Below are 22,324 nucleotides of genomic sequence, written 5' to 3'. Positions count from 1 at the left end.
AGCCTCTTCATGTGTGAAAATTAACAGGTCCACGAAAGATAGCTTAAGGTAAGGCAAAAAGATATTCAAGCCTTATCGTTAACTAGATATGTCTGTGCTGCATTTCCTTTCTCCCCTCATGATCCAGATAATAACCTTTTTCTCCATCTCCAGCCCATGAGCATTCGCCGTGTCTCCACGTTCTCCGATACTTCTCTCTCCTGCTATCTATTCTTCCTCGGTCAGATCTTCGCCACAGGTTTCTGCCCAAACGCTATCAATCGCTCCCCTCCATTTCAATTCTTTGCGAATTCGCCATGACTATCAGTGACATTGTCTCCGATCCCTCGTTGCTACCCGTGTTGCGTACCTGCGCCGAGACGAGGGAACAATGCGAGAAGCTTTTATCCTTGTTAGATCCCACGGCACGGTCTCCTTCCTCCGACCCCGAAGAGGCGCTTCTGGCTGCCTCTAAACAGCAGAAGCAGCTTTTTGCCCTTCTAGCCCAGCTTCGTGGTCAGAGTCGGGATGCTATTCTGCGGGTCCGCCAGACAAAACAACTTACGGCAGAAGCTCGGCAAGAGATCGATCGGTTACATCTGCAACTGCAGAATCTGTATTATGAACAGCGGCATCTGACTGGAGAAATTGCTGCCTGTGAATCATATGAGTATGTGGGCCGTTGTTTCAATGTTAATTCGACTCCCTTGCAATTGGACTAACAAGTCGCTGTCTCTTAGTCACAAATACCTGTCCCTGCCATTGATCCCTGTGGAGGAGTTTCTTGCCCTTCATCCCGAACAGACCGACCTTGACTCACACGAACTTATGATTGCACGCATTAATCACGAACATGCCGAGCGGGAGAAGCTCGAACAGGCGCGACAGGAGTTTCTGAAGCGCAAGCAAGCTCTGATTGCAGAGAACAAAAAGCGGAAAGACGACCTGGCTAGCCTGGACCAAGATCTTGAACGGTTCATTGATGTATGTTTTTCCTCTTTCTCGACATTGAGCACCTACCCCTCCAAGATTACTTGCTGACAATGGATTCCAGGCAGCAAAACCGATCCAAAAAATCTTCGAGAAGGAATACTAGGCGTGGGACTCTCTTCATTTACTTCCTTTCTTCGTTGTCGTTTTTTATTCAACAGGCGCATACTCTGAGATACCCGGAAATTTGTATTATAAACTCCTAGGAAAAGGGACTTTGCTGCATGTAATCTACATCATTGTCTTGAGTAGTGGCATCATGAGTCCTCAATTCATTTATGCATATTAAATGGTGAAGATAACCATGAATACTTGATCTCGAACAGTGTAAGCCTGTAGTCTATCCGGAAAGCTTGCAAGTTGTATGATCTTCTGTGGTAGCGTCTTCTGTCGCACCTCGGCGGAGTTGATGCTGCCTGCCACTCTGTTCTCCGCCTTCACTCCGCCTCCTGTTGGACACTTTCCCAGCACAACAGGTGCTTTCAAAGCCATCGCTCAAGCAGGCACGAGAACAAAGAATGTCCTGGTCATGACTAGCAAGCATGAAGACCTGCAGTCTTCCATACAATCCACTGCACAACCTTCCGACCACCCCACCATGAGTTCCAAGGCAAGCGCGCAACAACTTCCTCCGCCCGAGAAGCCAGAGGCTATTCGGACTCGATTCGGAGTCATTGCTGCATTCTGGGCCGTCATCATCTTCCTAGGATTTCCGATATGGTGGAAGACAACATCTATCTATCGGGCTCATTTGCCCGTTCAGGAAATGGCCGATTGGGCCAATGGAAAGGTAAGTGTATACGCCCGAAGTCCAGCAGCGGAGAGTTCTTGGAGCAGACACTCATGTGGTACGTTATACAGACCTGCCGTCCTGTATTTCCTCTTGAAATCCGTTTTGAGACGCCATCTATGCCTATCCCAGAGGCCCAGAATCTTCTCCGAACTACGCAGCATACCCTTGACGATCTCAACGAATTCTCCGCCCATCACCTCCGCCTGAAACTGTCCGAAGACCCAATCGCTGCAGAAAGCCATGTGAGCGCGCAAGGACCGTCGGTGCTTGCTGGTTCAGGCAAACCTGATACCGCGTTGACAGTTCGACTGTTACCTCAGGAGGATTTGGTCGCTCCCAAAGCAGAGCTTCATTCCGAAACAACCCAGCTGGATATCATGTATCCCCCGACCCAGATTCCCGCTCCCTCGTCTTCCAACTCGCCCTTGTCGGCCTTCATCGCGAGCGAATTACAGAATCTGTTTACGGAGGAAAAGGCAATCATTGCGCAAATCCTGTCCGAGAGCAATATGGGCAGCGCCAACACCAACACTCCTCCATCTTCGAACAATCAGCAGCCCTTGGCGGTTCTCAACTCCATCTCTCCGCAACTAGCAGAAAGTATCAGCAGACGGTTGAGACGTTCCATGAAGTATGCCGAGACCTATCACCTTGCCTTTTCTCTGTTCACGCCCGGCGCAGAGCCCTCCTCCTGGGACATTCAAGCTGCTGTGGAGGAGTACATTTCCCCTCTGCTGCAAGCGCTGGGACCTATTAGCAACTTCACTGTGGATACCCAAGTACAGCTGTACGCAACATTTTCTCCAACCGCACCCAAGCCCGAATATGACGAGGCGCTAGCAGCTTGGACATTGAAGAAGGAAGATCTGAGTGCGTTCATCAACGCCGCCGAATGGCCCTTGAGCCCTAGTATCGGAAACGGCCCCACAATCAACTTCATTCTCTATGTGCCTGAGCCTTCACAGTCACCCATGCTCGTCAAGGAGGGCGGTGCGACCAGCTGGATCATCCCTCAATGGGGCGGCGTCTTCCTTCTCAACCCTCCTCTATCGACCATCCAAGAGAACCCCTCCAGCCTAACCCATCTCTCCAAGGATGCACTACGCGCCGCCTTCTTAACATTCTCGCACCAGCTCCTCACCTTACTTGGCGTCCCTACCACGCCTACCTCACTCCCCTTCCGTCTGCAAACGCTCATCCGCGTCCGCGCCGCGACGCTCCTCCTCTCCGCATCCTCCACCATGGGCTCGCTCGCCCGTCTCACCGAGTCTCTCCCCTCAATTCCCATCCCAGCAAACGTGGCCGCGTCTGTATCCACCACTCTCGCTCATCTGGCCTCTGCATGCGCTCATCTCAGCGAGGGCCGCTTCGAAGCAGCTCTTGCCAGCGCCCGCGTCGCGGAAACAGAGGCCGAGCGTAGTTTCTTCGAGAAGAGCATGGTGGGGCAGATGTATTTCCCGGATGAACATAAAGTGGCCGTATACCTGCCCTTACTGGGGCCTATTGGCGTCCCGCTTGTCGTGGGGCTACTGAAAGAGGTCAAAAGGATTATTTCGGATCGGAAGGCTAAGCGGGCATTGTCCTCATAAATAATTTCTTCACTTGTTTGATGTAGTATATAGTATTCCCTTCATTGGTATGATAATCAATCGACGATTTCTTCGGATTAGTTCACATGGCCATTGGCACCAAACTAGCCTATTATATTCAAATCACCAGACATAAAAGAAAACAGCATAAGTGCACAGCACGCTAAATAGTGTATACGCAACTGCTAATAAAAGAATGACGCCTTTTTCTCTATGCAAAGGAACCATGCAGACACATAGGAGACAAAGCTGTTCGCCATCAACAAAGGCGACGAAGAGGACTTTTGCTCCGTGACCTGGGGGTCTCATTGACCGTGTAGCTCGGATCACCCTTGCTATTCTTAAACCCTACCTGATCAATCATCTCGGTGAAGCTTGCACCATTCCCCACGACGATGGTCGGATACGGCTCTGGCTTGAGAACGCCCGTCGAGGCGAACGTCCCCGGCGGCGTATAGACCTTGATACTCTCCGTACTGGGCATGCGGGCCTGCTGCGGAGGGGTCACCGGCAACGGGGGTGGCTTCGATGCCATCTGGCTCGGCTTGGGTGTTGAGCCGAACAGGCTCTTGACGCGTGTCCCTGTGCGTTGGAGCATTGAGCGTGCGCCTTCGGAGTTGCGTTTCAGGGATCTTCGCAGAAGGAAGTCGGTGCGGTAGGCGTTCTCTTCCGAGGGGATGGGGTCGGAGATTCCAATGAGTGTGCCGCTCAATGTTCTCTGGGTGTGCTGTGCAATCTTCACAGATGGGGGTAGGTTATTTTTACGTCGCCTCATGAGGAACATTGCCAGCAGTGCGAGGACGGCTCCGAAGGCGGCGCCAGGAAAGAAGCCGGCAATGATCGCTTTCGTTGGGAAGGAAGGGCATGCGCTCGCCATAGCGGCTGAAGGTCCATGGCAGCTAGAAGCAGCACTGGAGGCTGATGGATCTGCTGGGTCAGATGCCGTTATGATGGTCGGCTGGACACCATTGGTCGAGGATGCGGTGTCTGTGACTTTCGAGGAAGCAGTTGCACTTGTCGGTGCTGTAGATGTCGTAGATGTTGTTGATCCTGTAGAGGCTGTTGTAGAAGCAGAGGGAGGGTTGGTCGTTGTAGTAAGTGAAGATACTGAACTCGTGGCTGTCGAACTCGACGTGCTCATGGCGCAAATGCTATTGCTTTGGCAGCTGTATCCGAAAGGACAGCATGAATCCCCGCACTTCGGCAGAGTATCACCAAGCCGTATTGTCTTGACCACAGCTTTTGGGTGGAGGGTGGCATTTTGCTGTGACACATCGCAAGTGATCGGCTCAATAAAGGCGCAACTTTGCCCGCTGGGGCAGCAGATGGCGGAACTTCCGTTATCCAGACTCACGCAGGTCGATGTGGACGGACAGCAAAAAGAGGATGGCAGATTGGAGTTGTTGCATTGCTCGTACGATGCTGGACAGGAGTCAGAGGCTCGGTTCAACAGGCTGTTGAATGCATAGCTCGGTGAGATGGTGGTCACAACGGTGGTGAAGGCCACCAAGAACGCAGTGGAACTTGACCTCGCCATTTGGCAATATCAAGGGTTCTTCAGGATACAGATTTGCAGTATGTACTATTAATCCCAGAAAAGATAAGTTCAGGAAGAGATTAGTCGATTAGAAATGAGTCTTCCCAACAACAAAGGAACCTAATCACGAGAGAGCCAGACTCGGAAGCTGAAAGGACTGTAGACAAAGACAAAGAACAATATGCAGACCACATAGAAAATCAACAACGAAGAGATCAAGACTGGAGTGAGAGACAGTAGTTTGATTCAATGCCCAAAATAGGCGTCAGGCCATCATTTAAGGAGCATCCAGGGCCATGGCAGCTACAAGCGCCGTCATCTCAAAATAGAGACGGCAAATAGGGCGCAACGTAGATCGCATATTGAAGGACCGACCTAGGTGCTCAGAAGAATAGCAGCTGTTATCTGTGCAGTCCAGTTGAAAGCATCCCATTTGACAACGCAATATGGGCCTGAGACGAGGGCGCGTAGAGTATTGACTGAGGGAAGATGCAACAGATCGTCGATGGGCGGTTAACAGGCTGAGGAAGTAAATCCCTAGTCGCTGATTGGCCGACTGAAAAACTAACTTACCTCAGCAACGCTAGTCCCAATACAGCAATTTCGCATCCGCGATGGAAATTCTGCGGCCGTGAAGCTGCTCTCCATTTGATGTTCAGATCCCTCAATTCACGCCCTCATCATGTTGAACCGACTCCTCCGGCCGCAGACTCCTCTGCGTGCATTGTCCGCTCTCTCTCAAGTATGCTTTCCCGCTTTCCCGGCAGTCCTTGGCTTGCAGTGCAGAACTGATTGTTCGTGATAGAAACCCGTCTCCGCCCTCCCACGCTTCCAGACACGACAGTTGCACCGAGTCCCTCAGTTGACGCACGATGCGTACTTCAAGAACAATGGCATTCCGGAGCTGTTGTCGCCAGAGGCTTTCGACTTTGCTTGGACGCAATATCAGACTCTCCTCATCGATAAACTGAATCTCTTGACACAGGGTGAGCAGACCTTCCGCAAGACCTCTATCTTCAGCATCATTTAGCGCTTCGGCAAATCTGGAATTGCGTATAACATGAGGCCATTTTCTGATGCTTGATACATAGACACCGTCGACGCTGATGCGAAGCCCGGAGAACTGCTGGTCAAGTACTCCCGGCGTCCGGAGATGGCCTCCGTTTTCAACTACGCCTCAATGGCTCACAACAACCACTTCTTCTTCAACTGCTTGGTGAGTAGAACGCAAGGAGGAGTATCGATATCTGTCCGGCCGCATCTAATTTGTTTGTGCAATAGTCACCCACCCCCACTCAGATTCCCGACAAGTTCGCCAAGGACATTATCGACACCTGCTCCTCGGTCGAATCGTTGAAGCTCGACTTCCTCGCGACAGCCAATGCCATGTTTGGGCCCGGTTTCGTATGGCTGGCTAAGAACCTCGAGCGGGAAGGATTGATGCACATTTTCTGCACCTACAACGCAGGCTCGCCCTACCCTGCTGCTCACTCCCGGCGCCAACCGGTCGATATGGCCACCCACAGCCCTGATGCGCCTCTCGGCAACATGTACGCCGGCTCAATGGGTGCGCACTCTCTGAACCAGAAGAACATGGCTCCCGGTGCCGTAGACGTGCAGCCCATTCTGTGTGTCAACACCTGGGAGCACGTCTGGATGATGGACTACGGAATCGGCGGCAAGGCCGAGTACCTGGAGCGGTGGTGGGACCGGATCAACTGGGAGACTGTGTTTGATAACTACAACGCGGTCAGCTCACTGAAGGGAGGCCGCCATGCGCCCAACCGGAATCGCAGCCTAAGCATGCTATGAAAAACACGTGCCGGATGCATGTTTCGATAATTGAATTGTACTATACTATACTAGCTTTTGACAGCATTGGCCAGGCTTTGTTCAAGGGTTTTCTTTTCTCATATGTCTAAATGTACAGCGATTCGTCTCGAGATAGAGATACAAAATGGAAAGAATGCGACTGATCCTCTGTACTATACAATCCATGTGCCCTCAGCTCATCTATAGTTCTATACAACCCATCCAAGCCGTACAGCCCGAATCTATGATAATTACCTCCCCTCCACCTCCCTAATCCTCTTCTCAAATGCCTCAATCATAACGCCCGCCATCTGCCCCTCAACAGCGCTCATCATCGCCGCATGGAACTGATTCCGAAACTCGAACTGAATCTCCAGCTGCACCCGCGTCTGCACACTTCCCCCGGCAACCGGCACCAACTCCCACTTCGTACTCAAATACTCAAAAATCCCCTCATTCGCTCCGGGAAAGATTCCCCCTCCTGCCCATCCTTGGAGTCCACCCCGAACTTGGCCCCGCTGCGCGCCTCGACAGTCCACTTGTCCCGATTGCAGTCCACGCGCGACGTGAAGGTTTCGCTGAGAGGCCCGTAGCCGACTGTTAGGAAGGCGCGCGTCGGGTACCCCGTTTCCGGGTCGCGGTGGGTGACGGTCGAGGCTGTGAGGAAGGGGAGGAATTGCGAGTAGGATTCGACCGAAGAGATGACTTTGAAGAGCGCGCTGAGGGAGTAGGGGAGGGTGCGGGTGGCGGTTAAGACGCGGCTTTTGTTGTTGTCGTTGCCGTTGCCGTTGCCGTTGCCGTTGCCGTTGCCGTTGCCGTTGCTTGGGGGGAAGAGGGAGGAAAGCGACGAGAGGTTGAAGGACCGCCGGGTTGTGGTTGTGAGTGGTGTTGAGCGAGTGCTTGGAGCAGGTGATGTTCGTCGCTGATGCGAAATGCGTGGGACGAGTGCTGGAGAGGTTGGCGGGCGGATTGTGATGTTTGTCCCGCGACAAATGCGTCGCAGTGGTAAGGATGGTTTCATTTTGTGTTGGAGGACTTGAGTAGATGTTGTATGCCTCTGCAGGTGTGAGATAGGGCAATTGACTACTCCGACAACTCCGTACTTTTTTCTTTGCTGCAGGATCCACGCGGGACGTGCCGAACGGCGTAGTTACTTGTATAGCGACAGCGACGTCATGCCATTGAGCAAAGATGGCAAGAGCTCGTGTTCTAATAATTTCAAGTATCGTGGGTTATTGTTGAATATCGTATCTGATTAAATGAATCGCCTATAAACCTGAACCCTTGTCGTATCTCGAGGTATATGCAGAGGCACTACACTATATACAGGGAACCAAACCGGCAAATGCGCCAGTTAACGCATGTAAGCAGTCAGGACTAGAACTTGAAAATGTATAAACAAATCAACCAGAAGTAGCTATCGTTAATTTCTCTACCGAGGTCAACAGGCAGCTCTTATGACTCCAAGCCAGGATACCAAAGAGTGCGCGCGTTTTCATCTTCAAAGCCTCGGATTTGCTGGTCCCAAAGACGCTGCGGAAGGTTAGCAAACCTGGAAAAAACAGCCTCAATGTTCTTACCCAGTCAAGGTTGGTCGGCGCGTCAAGCATCTCTTCAATTACTTCTAGCGAGGTAAATGGTGATTGCATTGCATTGAGCTGGTCGTAGGCAAGCACGGGCGAGGGACCTTGCTGATTCTGCCATCCGTCATACGGGGGTGGTGAAACTACAGTCCGATGATTCAGTATCTTGCACAGGTCATAGGCTGGTCATCTTACCATCACTGGCTGTATTGAATTCTTGGCCACTTGTACCGGGGGAGTCTACTGCATGTTGCATGCTTTTCTTGACACAACGAAGCATGATTGACATCGCAGCATATGCTTTTTGTGCATCCGCCGATCGCCGGCGCATGTCCTTGAAAACCTGATGGGTTGTCTCCAGGGTTGATAGAAGGTCTTCACGGCCTTTGATAATCACTGTCACATCGTTGCATCGACTGTCCGTTCCTGGCTCCCTGGGATGGCCAGGCGAGAGTTCGAGGCAGAGAATCATGGCTGCTAGCAGGTAGTCTGTGTTTTGTATCGAATTCGGGAATCGCTTTTCGCGGTACAGCTGGCCTCCAGGCTGAGTTTCGTGGTGCAGAACTGCTTGGTGTCGAAGGATCTGTTTCGCTGCGGTCATACAGACCCAGCGAGAATATGTGTATCGCATATCATCGTGGAATTCCGCCAGGTACCTCCGGTGTAAAACGCAGCGGCACTTCTGATACAAAATCTCCAGTGTGAAACGCCTGAGGATTAGGTCAGATGAGTCGGTGATTGACTGCTCCATGGGCCTAATTCGTAAGATCGACGGAATCTGATCGTGCACTTCTTCAAGGTGCCGATCAATTTCGAGCGTTTGCTCGTATGTCACCGGTTCCCGTGAGTATGCAAGATCTGATATTCGTCCGAAAACAGACATGATTCTTCCCTTGGCTATGGTATAGCACAGCGGAGTGAGCTCGGTTTCTGGCCGAGAATGTGGGAGTTCTTTCGTATTCTCATCGTAATCTTCATCAAACAAATTCCGCGGCAGCTCCACGTCGTGCTGCCAGGCCTGGATTGTCCGAGGTAGTCCCACTTGGAATGAAATCAGGGTGTCGAGTTGACTCACAACAGCCCATAGACGCCGTCTCATTTCCCCTTCAAACGCCGACATTCTAGGGAAATTTCGGGGGTCGCGATGGTACCCCATCCGCATGGCAAGCCTTATCGTGAGCCCGAGCATGAACGAGACTCCGGCTTGCGCATCAACACTTGTGAGGAACTCTCCCATTGTATACAGAAACAGTGCCTCAACTTTGTATCTGCCAGGAGTTATATAGTTCGCTTGGACCAAACATTGTACAGTACGTTTGCGGAACCGGGTCGTGGCGACCTGGTGATCTCCCAGTGACTGGGGCACTGGTTCCTCTATCGTACTCAAAACTGAAATTGCCAATGTAAGAATAGCATATAGCAGACCGAGCCACTGGAGAGACACTCCCTGTGGGTTTAGCCAGAATTGGTTATACTATGTTCCGTCAGTCACCTGTGAGCAGTCATCTTTGATTAACTTACCTCCTTCTGGAATGTTGGGAAATGGAGACAGACTTCTAATGTCAGTACCTGCGTAGAATTTCGTACAATCGCGGATGCGTACCTAATAGTGGCTCTTTACAATGGAGAAACTGTGAGACAAGTCTATCTGCTACTGGTCGTGGAGGAATATCGGCGAGCAGTTCCTCCTTGCTTGCCGGCTTGTTCAAGCCCAGTAAGAGAGCCGGCGAGGAAGAGTCAAAAAAATCTTCATCCATGAATTCTTCCTCAGATTCTTCGTCCGTTTCTTGTTGAAGGTATCCCTTGACCTCGTTCACCTTGCAGCGTGTTCGTTAATACACGGACATGCAATGGAGGCAGGTTGCCTTACCTCCTCGAGTATAGCACGCCAGTGAGCGCCATCGAAATAGCTCGACCCTGCTTCATTTTCCAGGAGTCTACCAGTGCTTTCAGTCGCAGGCCCTCTCGGTTCAGAATCCGCATTTGAAGGGGGATTCTCCAGCACCGCTGGAACAACACTCCCTGCTGTTCTAGACGGAGTATGCTGCTGCTCTGATGCACTAGGGGCTTGACTCTGTTCGCATGACTTCTTCTGAGTAAATGACAAGATCAGGTTTTCAAGATGTTGCAGACGATCTTGCACAAGGGTCGGGCTTGTTCGACCCTGCGATGACCTTCCTCGAGGGCCACGGCCGACAAAGGTGCAGGATGCGGCCTCCCCTCTTTTCTTGCAGTTGGTGCATGGATATGTCCGACAACATTTGAGCCTAGACATGCATTAGCACAAGATTTTATGACTGTAGAGCAAAAGACGTACTTTCGACTTCTACAGGCAGTGCAAGAGAGTTGAACTCGACTCCTCTTCTTTTCCTTGGTCACCATGCTTGGATTCGGAACGTCCTGAACGTGGGGTTTTTTCGTCAAGTCGGTCATCTTGGATGAGCGACCACGTCAAATATAGATATGTAGAAAAAAGATTCTGTCATTGACCGGAGATGGAATACATGTTGACTGGTTGAACACGAGGGCAAGGGAAGATGGTGGTGTGGCTTCGCGGTCTCCGGACTTATCTCCGCGCCAACTGGGAACATTGACCAAAGCACTGATTTTCAACATCAACTCGTTTGCCAACTGTCAGCACTTTTCTCCAATGGCCGTTCCTACAGGCCTACCACTACCGTAAGGCCCGCTTGACATCTAAAGCAATATTCACAGTTTCGATCCGCCACTCTGGTCCCCCTTCCCCTGTCTTTGAGTTGTCTAAGACCAATCAATATATCCGGCAGCTTGACCGAATGGGTACCGTTGATCTCCCCAGCATCAAACCTTTCTATTCCAACACAGGGTCGCTTTCTAAAAAGAAGAACTGGGTTTCTCGCTCCGATACCGCTCATCATCATGTCACTCAAACTCAAATGCAATGCCCGAGGTGCATACGAGCCCCTGAAATAGGCTGGACGAAAGATTGCTACATAGCCTGATCAGTCATCCGTAACTGCAGTCTTCGAAATCCTCAATCAGATTGTCCAACCGTCTTCGTGAGATACTTTGATAGCCTTGCTAGCGTTCTTCATCTGCATCTGCAGCCGCAGCCAAATGTCATTATCACTAAAGACTGGCAAGCAACAAACGTGCGTCTTCCAAGAACTCGACTTGAAAACGCATGGCCCAAGACTCGAAAGCAAAAATACAAGGTCTGCCTTACGAGGCGTTAAAGGTATTTGAGAATTCGAGTCTAGGAATGGAATCCCGTGCGTGGCGCTCAAGCTGTTCGTCAGCAGACAGACCTCTGAGTGGAGTCTCATCTATATACGGTGCTCTTGTCTGAGATGTGCGGGATTAGTTCTCCCTTCCTCGAACACTTGCAGGCTCAAAGATGCCCTCAATATGCACACAGACCGGGCAAGTGAGACAGACAAAGGGATGGAACTCTTGCCGAATTGAGACTGCCGAATCTGGCGTTTCAACGGCAAGGGCAGATAGTATGTCTCGGAACAGAGACCTTGACCAGGAACACAACCCTTCCTTCTGCACGGACAGAAGTACAGGCTACAGGCTGCCGAGAGAGATACCTTTTTGGGCTAATAGTGGCCCTGGGGCCGGCGGAGACACTTTCAATACACAATCCGAGGACCAGATTGCCGGGACAGGCCATCAGGTAGATTTATATATATAAGGAGGAAGTCCCGAAGGACGAGATATTTCTGTGCATTCATCTCATCGACCTTGACTCTCGAGAGAAGACAATCATCAACTCCACATCACAGCCGTCAAGCATTCGATGTACCCTACACTGAAAGCAAGTACCTGCATTCAAGAAGTGATGGGTCCTAACCTGGTCCAATCCAACACAACCCCCGAATACCACTCTTTGCCATCCTTAAAATACACTACACCCAAAACTAGGGTTTTTGCTATAACGCCACAGAGCTGGATCCCATATGCCGAACTCATGCGACTAGATCGTCCCGCGGGCTACTGGGCCTTTTACTGGCACTTCGCCATCGGCCTCGCCTTGGCAGCCAGCATGTCTTCTCCGATTCCGTCGCCACTGACCCTCATCTCTCTGTTTCTCTTCTTCGCAGTTTGGGTCATTGTACTGCCCGGAGCAGTCTGTTCCTGGAACGACATTTTGGACCAGAACTTCGACCGCAAGGTGTCTAGAGCCCGAAATCGTCCCATTCCACGGGGCGCGGTCTCCACTGTCCAAGGCCATCTCTTCACGCTCGCTCAGATAGCCCTGGGGACTGTGACGCTTCTTCCTTTGCCCCGGAGGTGCATGTATCATGCTGCACTCATGACAGCTATCCTGCTGGTGTATCCTCTAGGGAAGCGAGTCACGGATTTCCCACAGGTCATATTGGGAATTGCATTCGGGATGCCTATCTTCCTTTGCGGTGAGGCTCTAGACTCCAATCCTCTCCCACTGTCGGACTTATATCGTCTTGGAACTGAGACTGATGACCTGCGCCTGGTTGCTGCGCTGTGTTTCTACATAGCAAGTGTCCTGTGGACTGTCATTTTCGACACTATCTACGCGCACCAGGATGCCAAAGACGATGCCAAGGTGGGCGTACGGTCGTTAGCTGTTCGCCTTGGTGACCGCACGAAGCAGGCATTGTCTGTTCTCGCGGCGACACAGGTGATGCTGCTGTTCGCTGCTGGTGTAGCATGCAATTTCTCGGCAATCTACTTTGCAGGCAGCTGCGTTGGACCAGCAATCTCTTTGGCTGCTTTGCTATGGTTTATTGATCTTGATCTGCGGCACTCAGCGAGCTGCGCGTGGTGGTTTTGCCCGGGGTCTCACCTTGTGGGTGCGAGTATATTTGCTGGGCTGCTGGGGGAGTGTTGCGTCAATTCTTGGTCTCGCTCCTTCTAGTCCTTCTTGCCTAATTCCGGGGAATGGTCGTTAGTAATCTGAGTCTGTTTGCTTGTTATCATATTAGGTGGTGACATATTTTGCAAAGCTACACTCGATAAAATACAAGGAGATGCTCGCCAGTCAACTATAAGTCTACATGCGACATTATGCCACGGGATCCTTCACCAACACTGCCTGCCCTTTTTACCTCTTAGAAGACTATACAACACTCTGAGGCTCTTGTATAGTCTCAATCTCTCTTTCTTCTGCAGTGTTGACATTGAATTGCTTTGTCGTTGATGTTGTGGTCTGAACTACCGGATCGGAAGACCATAATTTGGCGTGTGCCTGGCTTGAGTTGAGCCAGATTGAAGTCTTGCTTGATAGACATGTCGCATCCGGTAGTTTTCAAACCAATTTCCGTGACATTCCGAATTATTTTCGCTGAATCGTCTTACGGTGTACCGATCCCAGAGCGGTTTCAAGGCCGGCACGCTGCCGCAGGTGATGATGACAAAAATTTCAGATAAGGCCCAGACAGTGACGGCGTATAAGCCCCCTGTTACTTTGATGTTAGCGCTGCGAGGTATTAGTTAAGAGAGGGTACTTCATGCTGAAAGAGCGCATATGAATGGTTCTGATTACTCAAGAAGCATGATCCCTGGTCGAGGGCTGATCTCCCGATAGGCCACAGCGAGAAAAGATGTCAAGGCGTCAACTGACTGGCAAACGAGAACAAAGGCAGTGAGAATTGTTATCCCAGCTTCTATAGTAGCGTCTATGTCATCGACATAGTCAAGTGGAGGTTTCGCGGATGCACGTTGGCTGTTCCTTGGGAAAAGGATGGAGGAGCGAACAAAGAGGTCAAATCGAAGAACAGCGAGAAAGGAATGGCTGATGTTAGCTGATCTTGCTATAATTTGCCTCGACCGACTTCCGTTTCGGTCCCAGTACCTTTCTCTATTCCTACCACTGTATCATTCCGTTGCTCTCTCACATTTAAGTTTTCTTTGTCCCTTCTTCCGCCCGATTTCCTTCGTCAAATCATCTCCTCGCGCATGGTCATTGCTCTCGCTGAATGTGAATTCTGAGAGGAGCTCATTCGTCATCCTTTAATATATTCTGATATCGAATCCTAGGAGACCTCTCGCTGACTTCTCAGGTTTCGTGGGCCATCTCGACCAGCGCTATCCCTTCGCTGCTTGCGATGACCTACAATGACGGTCCCAACTTATATCGATTCTGCAAGACTGTAAATGCTACTGCACACCATATACTGCTCGACAAATATCTGAAAGGCGCTACATCCGAGGAGAAACGACCTCGTTATTGTGAAGCGAGTTTAAATTATTCCCAAGGTCCAACAACTCGATACTCCCACCGATTGCACCATTCTGTTCCTGAATTGAGACGAGCCATCAACCTTTTCAAGGATTTGAAAAGTTCAACCTTGGTTGCGATAATCCCCTCCCGGCTCGGGCCATCCTACATCGTACGGTTATCGAAGTTGCACTACAAATGGCAGAAGAACATCCCTCCAACACCATCACACGATGGGGATATTTCAGTCTCACGTGTGGGCAAGAAATCCAAGTCTTTCATCTATACTGAACTCTGTGTGGTATTTCGAAGACTTAGGGCATATCACAGGGCGTGCCCCAGATATGGTGCTCCTCTTAGACGGGCGCCGTAGGTTCTTTGACTGCTATCGATAATGTCAGTATAGTGCAATCAAGCAAGCAATGTACATTTTGACCGTTTTTGGATCGAAGTTTGCTAATAGACTTGAAAGCAGCAGATCCATTCCACATCTTCAATGCACTTTCACAGAGAGTCTCTACAGTAACGATCACTCAAAGTGACCTAGTGCCTGATATTTCATGAGCACCAATAAGTAGGATACCTGGAGTGCTCAGTGCGCTAACCTGTAAGACTTCGAGAGGTACTCAGGGACATGACCCTCCGTCTGCTTAAGCTCGCGCCAAAGCTCAGCCGTTCCTGGATCAAGTCACCTCTAGTGCCACCCACTGGAATATAAGCGATCCTTGACCAGTACTAGCCTCTGTATCGCAGATAATCACCGGGCAATTGATACGATTGTCATTCTAGCTCTTGATCTCCGCCTTCATAGCCACTGTCATTCCATCGGGACCAATGACTTGCACCTTGGCAATACTATTCTCATCCTCAAGGACAATCCGATATTCCTCTTCAGCATACAAAGGGCTCGTCGCCCGATAGGAGATACTCTGGGGAAGTATGAGCTCGGGAGCTTCGCTGGCGAGCGTTGAAGCCCTTGTGTCGCGCCACAGATCTAGAATGTTGATGAGGTTCAACGGGCCATGGACGACAACATCCCTGTGGCCCTCTACGTCGCGAGCCCAAGGAAGTGAATAATGAATTTTATGTGGGTTGAACGTCAGCGCTGAAAACCGGAACAGAGTGACGGACGTTTGCTTCATTGTCCGTGTGTGGACGTTGCCTGTTGTCGAAGTCTTCGAGAAGGCCGGCCCAGAGGGTGTGATCGGATCTGGCAGATTCGTTGATACCGATGATGATGACGATGCGAGGGCTTTGCGAAAGACCCAGTTCCTGGTACCGTTAGTGGTCTCCAGGTACGGTTCCCGTTCACTGTGTCCTGGATTCATCCTCACCTTCTATCCACCACAGCGACGCCATGCTCATTTCGAAACTCCTTCTCCACCCCTACGACAATCATCTCCTCCCCAGTTCTGCGGACAATTTTAGGTTCCGCACTCAGGACCCTCGTCGTTTCCTGGATCTCTTGGCCTACCCTCAACGGATTAGGCATTCCGTCTGGACCGCGTGGCCATTGTACTTCGCCGCCAGCCCACATACGCCGAGTAAACGGTGTCTCGGGGTTGTACGAGACATCGGTGCCATCGGCTCCTAATTCACTCTCCAAGAAAGCCGGAGTGAAATAAACCAAATGGTATCCAGCAGGCAGGGGAGTACCTTGCTGCAATGACGCCGATGCATTGGTGAGAACTGGTGAGTTGGGGTATAGAGTCGGCCGGTTGAGGGTGAGGGACAAAAGTTGGAGTTGGTTGGAATCAATGACCTGAGTGCGAGTCTGAGGACCCAAGGAATTAAACCGAGAAAGAAATGAAGCTGCAATGGATGAGGCAGAATCTGATTGCGAGCACCACTGACCATGCGTTGAGAATTGGCGCGCAGAGGGAGTATATCCTTTTGAGACGAAACGGCCAGACTGGCAGGCCAAACGAGTCCTTACTGACATTTCTGCACTATAGCTGTCTCTACAGGGGTATGAAAATGATATGCCCGGTTCATGAGGTCATTGGCGAAGAAGCAACCTAAATATAAGCGGCGAGCATATAGCCGAGAAGCCGTCTCCAAATGTGGGGAGAAGAAAGCGGACCTCGGGTGCTTCCCCGAGATCGGTCTCGGAACTGCCGATCGGCCACTTTCCGAGACAACGCGACCATTGCTTCTCAATCCCCAGGTACATCAACCAACTGGTTTCCTCCCACCCAATAAAAAACTCTCAGCAGTATGACACCAATAACTGGCTCAGGTCTCATAGGTTTGATTTAGATTGGATGCAGGGACCTGATTTCCAAATCAGATCGTTCCCTTGAGAGCGACCTGAGGTGATCATGATGATCAGTTACTGGGTTGGGAGGATGTGACGCGTAACGCGGAATGGCAGTTACAAATACAATGGGCAGGGTGCCTACTTAAAACCTCTCGACCTGCCCATTTATCTCTTCTCTACATCTGAGGTCTAGGCCAGGGTGTACCTCGCAGCCGGACTCTCTATTTGTTCAGCGATGCGCCGTCGCGTCTTCGGAGTTTGACACCCTCATCTCTGCGGGTCGAGGGCCTCGAATCTCGACGTCGTGTTGCTTCTGCACTATGCGTGGTATTACTCGACATAGGGTCTAGATGCGGCGGAAAGATTTTATGCAATCAAACGCCTCATCTGGGCAACAAGTATCGAGCGAGGAGTCGGAAGTCGGCACTCGATTGCTCATCGGCGTACCATCATGACATTCCTCACCGCAGCTCCATGATATGGCGAATGTCACCTCCCTATGTCATTCGGGCTCGAATGAACAGAAGATGATCGAAGTTCGAATCTTTTGACCCAAGAATGCTATCTCGAATTCATCCCTGCGTGTATCATCCGAACACCCCAAGTGGCAAGTGTGCAAAAAACCGGGATCTGCACTATTGGAAAGCAAGGAACTGAGCAGTCTCTTGATAAGTGCGCCTCCCTTGCTTCTATGCAGGTGGCTGAATGGCGCCGTTATTATTTACGTCTTATCCTGTCATTCCCCTGCTCTCTGCAGCCGATTTGTGTAACCTATTCAAGGGGTCACAGGAGGCCGCAATCTAGGCCCTTTGGGCCTTCATTCTTGTCTTTTCTTGGGACATTCGGACATGAGCGTCTGTTGAAGCTGTTCAGCAACTCCATTTTAGGCATCAATGAAATAATTGCAGTGCCACATTTGCTAACTGCGAGTCTGCACTGCAACTGTTGAGGGTCATGATGCAATTTCCCTTCTCACTCAGGCATTTACCTATATATTGGTCGACGAAACTGTTGGCAAACCCTTGACCTGGTATTATACCCGTCCCAATGACTATATTCCAATTTGCCATAGACTCGCTTTCTCTCCGTGACAGTCTTCCCAATGACGGACCTCGAGCAGGGCTGTGTTCATGCAAAACTCGATATCAAGACCGAGATCGTCGAGATTTCGGATCCCGCTAAGTCCACTTCTTCCTTTCAGAGATGGACCCTGAGGCTCTGTCGACTAGCAGGGGTAGAGACTCAAGGTATACAGCGAGTCGCAGTTGATTCGCGTCAACCTGCTGGTCCAGATGATTACACGCGAATCTTCCTACTCTGGCTGAACTCGTCCCTCACAGCCAACAACATCATCGTGGGCCTGTATGGGCCTTCATACTACGGCCTAGACCTAGCCACCGCATCCGTTTGTGGTGTCTTTGGGAGTATACTGGGAAGTATCGCGGTGGCCTACATGAGTACGTGGGGACCACGCAGCGGCCATCGCACATTGGTGGTAACGCGATACTTTCTCGGTTACTACCCAAGCAAGATCTGCTGCTTTCTCAACATTCTGACGATGCTGGGCTACGGCATGGTCAATTGCATTTTGGGCGGTCAGATCATCTTCACTATATCCAATGGCCAGACGCCCGTCACCGTCGGCATTGTCGTCGTCGCCGTCCTGACCTGGTGCATCGCCACCTTTGGCATGAACCTTTTCCATCTCTGGTCCCGTTACGCCTGGATCCTCTCGCTCTCCGTGCTCTGCATTATGATCGGCTGCGCAGGTCCAGCATTCGATTCCACGCATCGTCTCTCACCCGACCTCCCCAGGACACATCCGCGCACCGCCTCTCCTTCTTCTCCCTCTGCTTCGCCTCCGCCATCACCTGGGCCCCTCCAGCGCAGACTACTTCGTCTACTTCCCCACCAGCACCCGACCCATCCGCATGTTCCTCTCCGCTGCCGCAGGAATGGGCCTCGCAATGATCCTCACCACCATCCTCGGCATCGGCATGGCCACAGCCCTCTACTCCAATCCCGACTGGATGGCCGTCTTCGCCGACTCCCCCGGCGGCCTCCTGGCGCTCTCCTTCTCGGGCCTCTGCGGCTTCGGCAGCCTCTGCGCCGCCATCCTCGTCCTCACCGCCGTCTCGAACAATATCCCCGCCACGTACTCGGCCGGCCTGAACCTCCAAATGCTCGGCAAGTGGGGCCCGCGCATCCCCCAGCCCCTCCTGACAACCCTCGAGGTGGTCGCGTATACCGTCTGTGCCGTCGTGGCGCGCGCCTACCTGCGCGACATCATGGAGGATTTCCTCCCGCTTATGAGCTACTGGATCGTCGCGTGGTTCGGGATCGTACTGGAGGAGATTGTCCTGAGAGCGTACCGCGACAAGGGGGCATACGATTGGGAGGCGTGGGACGATGCGACCAGGTTACCCAATGGCTGGGCGGCGGGTGGAAGCTTGGTGGCAGGGTGCCTTGGGGCCTTTCTAGGGATGGTACGTACCGTCTTCATTCCTTGACCCTATGGCGATTTTTATTGATGTTTTCACAGGATCAATCATTCTTCAGGGGCCCTATCGCTCAGACACTTCCTGATGGCTGTGATCTGGGAATGTGGCTAGCGTTCATATTCGCTGTTAGCGTGTACCCTCTTCTTCGGATGATTGAGTTACGATTCCTGGGACGGTGATCTATACTCTTCTCATCATTGAAATGTACTGGACATAAGTGAATTGACTAACATAAGCGCACATCATAAACTATAACAATATCGTAGTCGATAAACACATCGAGGGCGATTTCGAGGGCGAGAAGGAGGGTCGCGCAGGGTATCATGGCAGGAACTAATGGCTACTAAGTAGGGGTGCATGGAAGAAATAATAAAATCACAGCTTGACTTGTCCGGAATGCAACCGGTTCCAGTCCTTCTGCTCAAACGGAACATAGGTGTTCCCCTGCAGCCAGTACAGCTTATCCTTGCCGCTGACGAGCGCAGGGTCCACGCCCTCGGTGCGCAGGACGTGTTTCTGCTGCTTGTTGTTGCCTGTCGCCTGCATCTCCGGCGTGATGCGGAGGAACAAGGGAGCCGCAAACCGGGGCAGGTTTTTGAGGACGTGGGCTGCGAGACTGTCGAGGACTTTCTGGGACGGCGCAGCGAGTTCGGACGGGTTGGCGGCTTGTAACTGCTGCTGGAACACGATGGCGGCGCAGCCAGCACGGCCGTCGTGGTTCGGCAATGCCACGCCGTAGACATTGGCTTCGTGCACGTCCGGATGCGTGCCCAGGACTTCGGCCACCTCGCTCGTGGAGACGTTCTCCGACTTCCAGCGGAAGGTGTCGCCGAGCCGGTCGGAGAAGTACCACCGTCCTTCCAGATCCCAGCGAACCATGTCGCCCGTGCGGAAAAATGCGTCGCCCTTGCGGAGGACGTCGCGAATGATTTTACCTTCCGTGGCCTTGGAGTTCTTGAAGTAGCCCTGGAATTTATCCGAAGGGTCGTTGGGGTCGATTGCGTACAGTAATTCGCCGGGCTGGCCGTAAGGAACTTTGCGGCAGAGGCCCGTTCTCGGGTCGCGCCAGGGCTCCTGAGACTCGTGGTCTACCTCGACGACGGCGAGACTGCCGCCCAAGATTAGTTTGGTCAGGGCGCCGTTTCGACCGATAGCCCCTGCAGTAAAGTCGTTGGAGGAAAGGTTCCATGATCCGGAGGTACCTTCGGTTGCGGCGTAGAACTCGGCAATCGTGGGAACGTTGAACCGCTCCTTGACCCGATTCCAGATGTCGGGTCGCAGGCCGTTACCGAAGATGACCCGGACGTTGTGTTTCTTGTCTAGGTCTTCGCCCGTGACTGGGTCGATCTGAGGCGGCACGGCCAAGAGGTATCGTAGCGTTTCACCCACATACTGGACAATCGTGGCGTTATTCTCACGGGCTTCTTTCCAAAAGCTCCTAGCCGAGAATTTATGGCCGATGACAAACGTCGATGCACTCATCAGACAGGACAAGAAACCAAGGACGGTAGCGGAAGAGTGATAGAGAGGCATGCACTGGTTTTTGTCAGCGTTGGTCACACATGATATGTGTAAGGCAGGTCAACATACTGTGAAGAAGCGGTCCGCTGACTTTAAGCCCAACCAGTTGGACACAAAAATGCTGCCCGTCCAGCATTTCCTCCAACTGACAATGGCGGGTTTGGGAAGTCCAGTAGTACCGCTGGTGTAGATCAACATGGCCATATCACGCAAGACTGGGCCGCTGCGCGCTTTGTCGTCCTCACGGACAGCCTCGGTCTGCATGACCTGAGCTTCCACATCCGGCGTGAAGAAAACCATCTCCACAGCACCCTTGTCCTCGCGGAAGTCGGCGGAAGCGAAGATCTCCAACTGCTCCGGCGGGAAACAGTTGCGCACTTCGTCATCGACTATTAGGAGCCTAGCAGTCGACGTGCGGACTGAATGTGTCAAGGGTTTTCCGGATAGATTGTAGTTGATGAATGCTGGCACGGCGCCGATGCTCCATAGGCCCAGCAAAAGGAAGATGAACGTCGATGAATTCATAAAGTCCACGGCAACGATCTCCTTGGGCTTGACGTTGTGCACTGTCTTGAACCAGTTCCCATAACGCAGAGCAAGCTCGTATGTTTCATGGAAGGACCAGGTACGACCATTGTAGACAATGAACGTCTGGTCTTTCGTTGCCGGGGAGAGAGCATGGCTCTCGAGGACGTAGAATAAGTTGAGGCGATCGCGGCGCTGTGCCAGGCTATTTTTTACAGCGATCTTCAACAGAGCCTTGATCAATTTCATGTCATAGAAGAGTGAGTACTTGGCGTTCAGGTAGGCCAGCGCCGTGGCGATGGCTGGCCCGGAAAGTGAGAGAGGGACATCTTGAAGAGGTAGAATCAGTATTATTTTTATGACAGAGTCTCTTGAATTTCAGATATGACTTGAGACTTCAAAGGACGATCGCTTAAATGAAGACATACCTGGAAGAGAAGGGATCGGAATGGGTAGCATCGTGAGGGCGGGGAGCAAGAACGACTGGATAGAACAACTGGTAGTACAACGGACAAGTCTAAACACAATACAAGACAATCACCATATAGAAGAAGAAACAGTCTAACGGCTAATGAGAATAGAAAAGAGGGGAAATATAAGAATGAGGCACGAGGATGTGCTGATGCCAAGTGCACGAGCTGGAGGCAACATGTTGATGCCTCGGTTTGGCGGTTTGGCTGGATCCGACCACACCAGGTCCGGAGTTATGCTGTGCTGCAATCATTAGTGAGCACTGAATAATGATGATCAGCGATGTCATTTAAAGCAGATGTGGATCCTGTCTAGATGTCTTAAGAGTTAAGTAGGCTTGACCTCTTGCTTTCTCTCATTCAGGACCGAAAACAAATGTGTTCCTGGAATGGAGGGAGTGGTTTCTTTTTTTCCTTTTTCCTTTTTCATGTAGAATCACATGTGCATAACTTTGCATATTTCGACAACTCCGTCCCATATCGGAGTTTAATGCACAGGTACACAGACCTCTATCTACAGCCACACCAGAAACCAGACTCCTAAGTGATTATGAGAATGAGAATTATTCCTTCTCAACGGCTG

At 51.5% G+C, this 22,324-nt stretch overlaps 12 protein-coding genes across 12 annotated transcripts; 6 read left to right on the top strand and 6 right to left on the bottom strand.

Moving 5' to 3' along the window:
- The first annotated feature begins 5 nt into the window (after positions 1-5).
- Positions 6-1,251, top strand: P174DRAFT_450049 (uncharacterized protein). Its single transcript, XM_024828901.1, has 3 exons — positions 6-649; positions 720-963; positions 1,034-1,251. Exons 1-3 carry the CDS (start codon positions 297-299, stop codon positions 1,073-1,075), a joined length of 639 nt encoding a protein of 212 aa, XP_024684254.1. The 5' UTR covers positions 6-296; the 3' UTR covers positions 1,076-1,251.
- A 175-nt stretch (positions 1,252-1,426) lies between these two features.
- PIG-S (GPI-anchor transamidase GPI17) lies at positions 1,427-3,417 on the top strand. Its single transcript, XM_024827014.1, has 2 exons — positions 1,427-1,759; positions 1,831-3,417. The coding sequence occupies exons 1-2, from the start codon at positions 1,736-1,738 to the stop codon at positions 3,349-3,351; spliced, it is 1,545 nt and encodes a 514-aa protein (XP_024684253.1). The 5' UTR covers positions 1,427-1,735; the 3' UTR covers positions 3,352-3,417.
- A 193-nt stretch (positions 3,418-3,610) lies between these two features.
- On the bottom strand, positions 3,611-5,352 carry P174DRAFT_387214 (uncharacterized protein; the record flags this gene model as incomplete). Its single annotated transcript, XM_024823347.1, has 2 exons — positions 4,480-5,352; positions 3,611-4,401 (listed from the first exon to the last, which is right to left on the bottom strand). The coding sequence occupies exons 1-2, from the start codon at positions 4,886-4,888 to the stop codon at positions 3,611-3,613; spliced, it is 1,200 nt and encodes a 399-aa protein (XP_024684252.1). The 5' UTR covers positions 4,889-5,352.
- A 192-nt stretch (positions 5,353-5,544) lies between these two features.
- sod4 (mitochondrial 37S ribosomal protein mS42) lies at positions 5,545-6,861 on the top strand. Its single transcript, XM_024827013.1, has 4 exons — positions 5,545-5,630; positions 5,694-5,874; positions 5,980-6,104; positions 6,170-6,861. Exons 1-4 carry the CDS (start codon positions 5,571-5,573, stop codon positions 6,698-6,700), a joined length of 897 nt encoding a protein of 298 aa, XP_024684251.1. The 5' UTR covers positions 5,545-5,570; the 3' UTR covers positions 6,701-6,861.
- Positions 6,792-7,798, bottom strand: P174DRAFT_440251 (ubiquinone-binding COQ10-like protein). The gene is made up of 2 exons (XM_024827012.1): positions 7,203-7,798; positions 6,792-7,152 (listed from the first exon to the last, which is right to left on the bottom strand). The coding sequence occupies exons 1-2, from the start codon at positions 7,719-7,721 to the stop codon at positions 6,952-6,954; spliced, it is 720 nt and encodes a 239-aa protein (XP_024684250.1). The 5' UTR covers positions 7,722-7,798; the 3' UTR covers positions 6,792-6,951.
- Positions 7,799-7,953: 155 nt separating this feature from the next.
- Positions 7,954-10,783, bottom strand: P174DRAFT_387211 (putative C6 transcription factor). The gene is made up of 7 exons (XM_024823346.1): positions 10,601-10,783; positions 10,154-10,550; positions 9,887-10,100; positions 9,805-9,836; positions 8,479-9,757; positions 8,281-8,426; positions 7,954-8,233 (listed from the first exon to the last, which is right to left on the bottom strand). The coding sequence occupies exons 1-7, from the start codon at positions 10,714-10,716 to the stop codon at positions 8,156-8,158; spliced, it is 2,262 nt and encodes a 753-aa protein (XP_024684249.1). The 5' UTR covers positions 10,717-10,783; the 3' UTR covers positions 7,954-8,155.
- A 1,281-nt stretch (positions 10,784-12,064) lies between these two features.
- P174DRAFT_368871 (4-hydroxybenzoate octaprenyltransferase) lies at positions 12,065-13,162 on the top strand (the record flags this gene model as incomplete). The annotated part of the gene is made up of 1 exon (XM_024822251.1): positions 12,065-13,162. The coding sequence occupies one exon, from the start codon at positions 12,065-12,067 to the stop codon at positions 13,160-13,162; it is 1,098 nt and encodes a 365-aa protein (XP_024684248.1).
- Positions 13,091-13,861, bottom strand: P174DRAFT_440248 (uncharacterized protein). The gene is made up of 2 exons (XM_024827011.1): positions 13,759-13,861; positions 13,091-13,703 (listed from the first exon to the last, which is right to left on the bottom strand). Exons 1-2 carry the CDS (start codon positions 13,769-13,771, stop codon positions 13,459-13,461), a joined length of 258 nt encoding a protein of 85 aa, XP_024684247.1. The 5' UTR covers positions 13,772-13,861; the 3' UTR covers positions 13,091-13,458.
- Positions 13,599-15,232, top strand: P174DRAFT_138860 (uncharacterized protein). Its single transcript, XM_024821124.1, has 3 exons — positions 13,599-14,043; positions 14,307-14,860; positions 14,940-15,232. Exons 1-2 carry the CDS (start codon positions 14,035-14,037, stop codon positions 14,835-14,837), a joined length of 540 nt encoding a protein of 179 aa, XP_024684246.1. The 5' UTR covers positions 13,599-14,034; the 3' UTR covers positions 14,838-14,860; positions 14,940-15,232.
- P174DRAFT_387207 (hydroxyacyl-thioester dehydratase HTD2) lies at positions 14,989-16,430 on the bottom strand. Its single transcript, XM_024823345.1, has 2 exons — positions 15,799-16,430; positions 14,989-15,736 (listed from the first exon to the last, which is right to left on the bottom strand). Exons 1-2 carry the CDS (start codon positions 16,404-16,406, stop codon positions 15,250-15,252), a joined length of 1,095 nt encoding a protein of 364 aa, XP_024684245.1. The 5' UTR covers positions 16,407-16,430; the 3' UTR covers positions 14,989-15,249.
- Positions 16,431-17,826: 1,396 nt separating this feature from the next.
- P174DRAFT_459163 (putative purine-cytosine permease) lies at positions 17,827-19,404 on the top strand (the record flags this gene model as incomplete). The annotated part of the gene is made up of 3 exons (XM_024829744.1): positions 17,827-18,517; positions 18,615-19,210; positions 19,267-19,404. 3 exons carry the CDS (start codon positions 17,827-17,829, stop codon positions 19,402-19,404), a joined length of 1,425 nt encoding a protein of 474 aa, XP_024684244.1.
- Positions 19,405-19,600: 196 nt separating this feature from the next.
- P174DRAFT_367281 (putative long-chain fatty acid transporter) lies at positions 19,601-21,730 on the bottom strand (the record flags this gene model as incomplete). The annotated part of the gene is made up of 3 exons (XM_024822163.1): positions 19,601-20,761; positions 20,816-21,600; positions 21,700-21,730. 3 exons carry the CDS (start codon positions 21,728-21,730, stop codon positions 19,601-19,603), a joined length of 1,977 nt encoding a protein of 658 aa, XP_024684243.1.
- Between the last annotated feature and the right edge of the window lie 594 nt (positions 21,731-22,324).

Source organism: Aspergillus novofumigatus (assembly GCF_002847465.1).
Source record: "Aspergillus novofumigatus IBT 16806 chromosome Unknown P174scaffold_3, whole genome shotgun sequence".
NCBI lineage: Eukaryota > Fungi > Ascomycota > Eurotiomycetes > Eurotiales > Aspergillaceae > Aspergillus > Aspergillus novofumigatus.
This window is presented reverse-complemented; position numbering and strand designations above follow the sequence as displayed.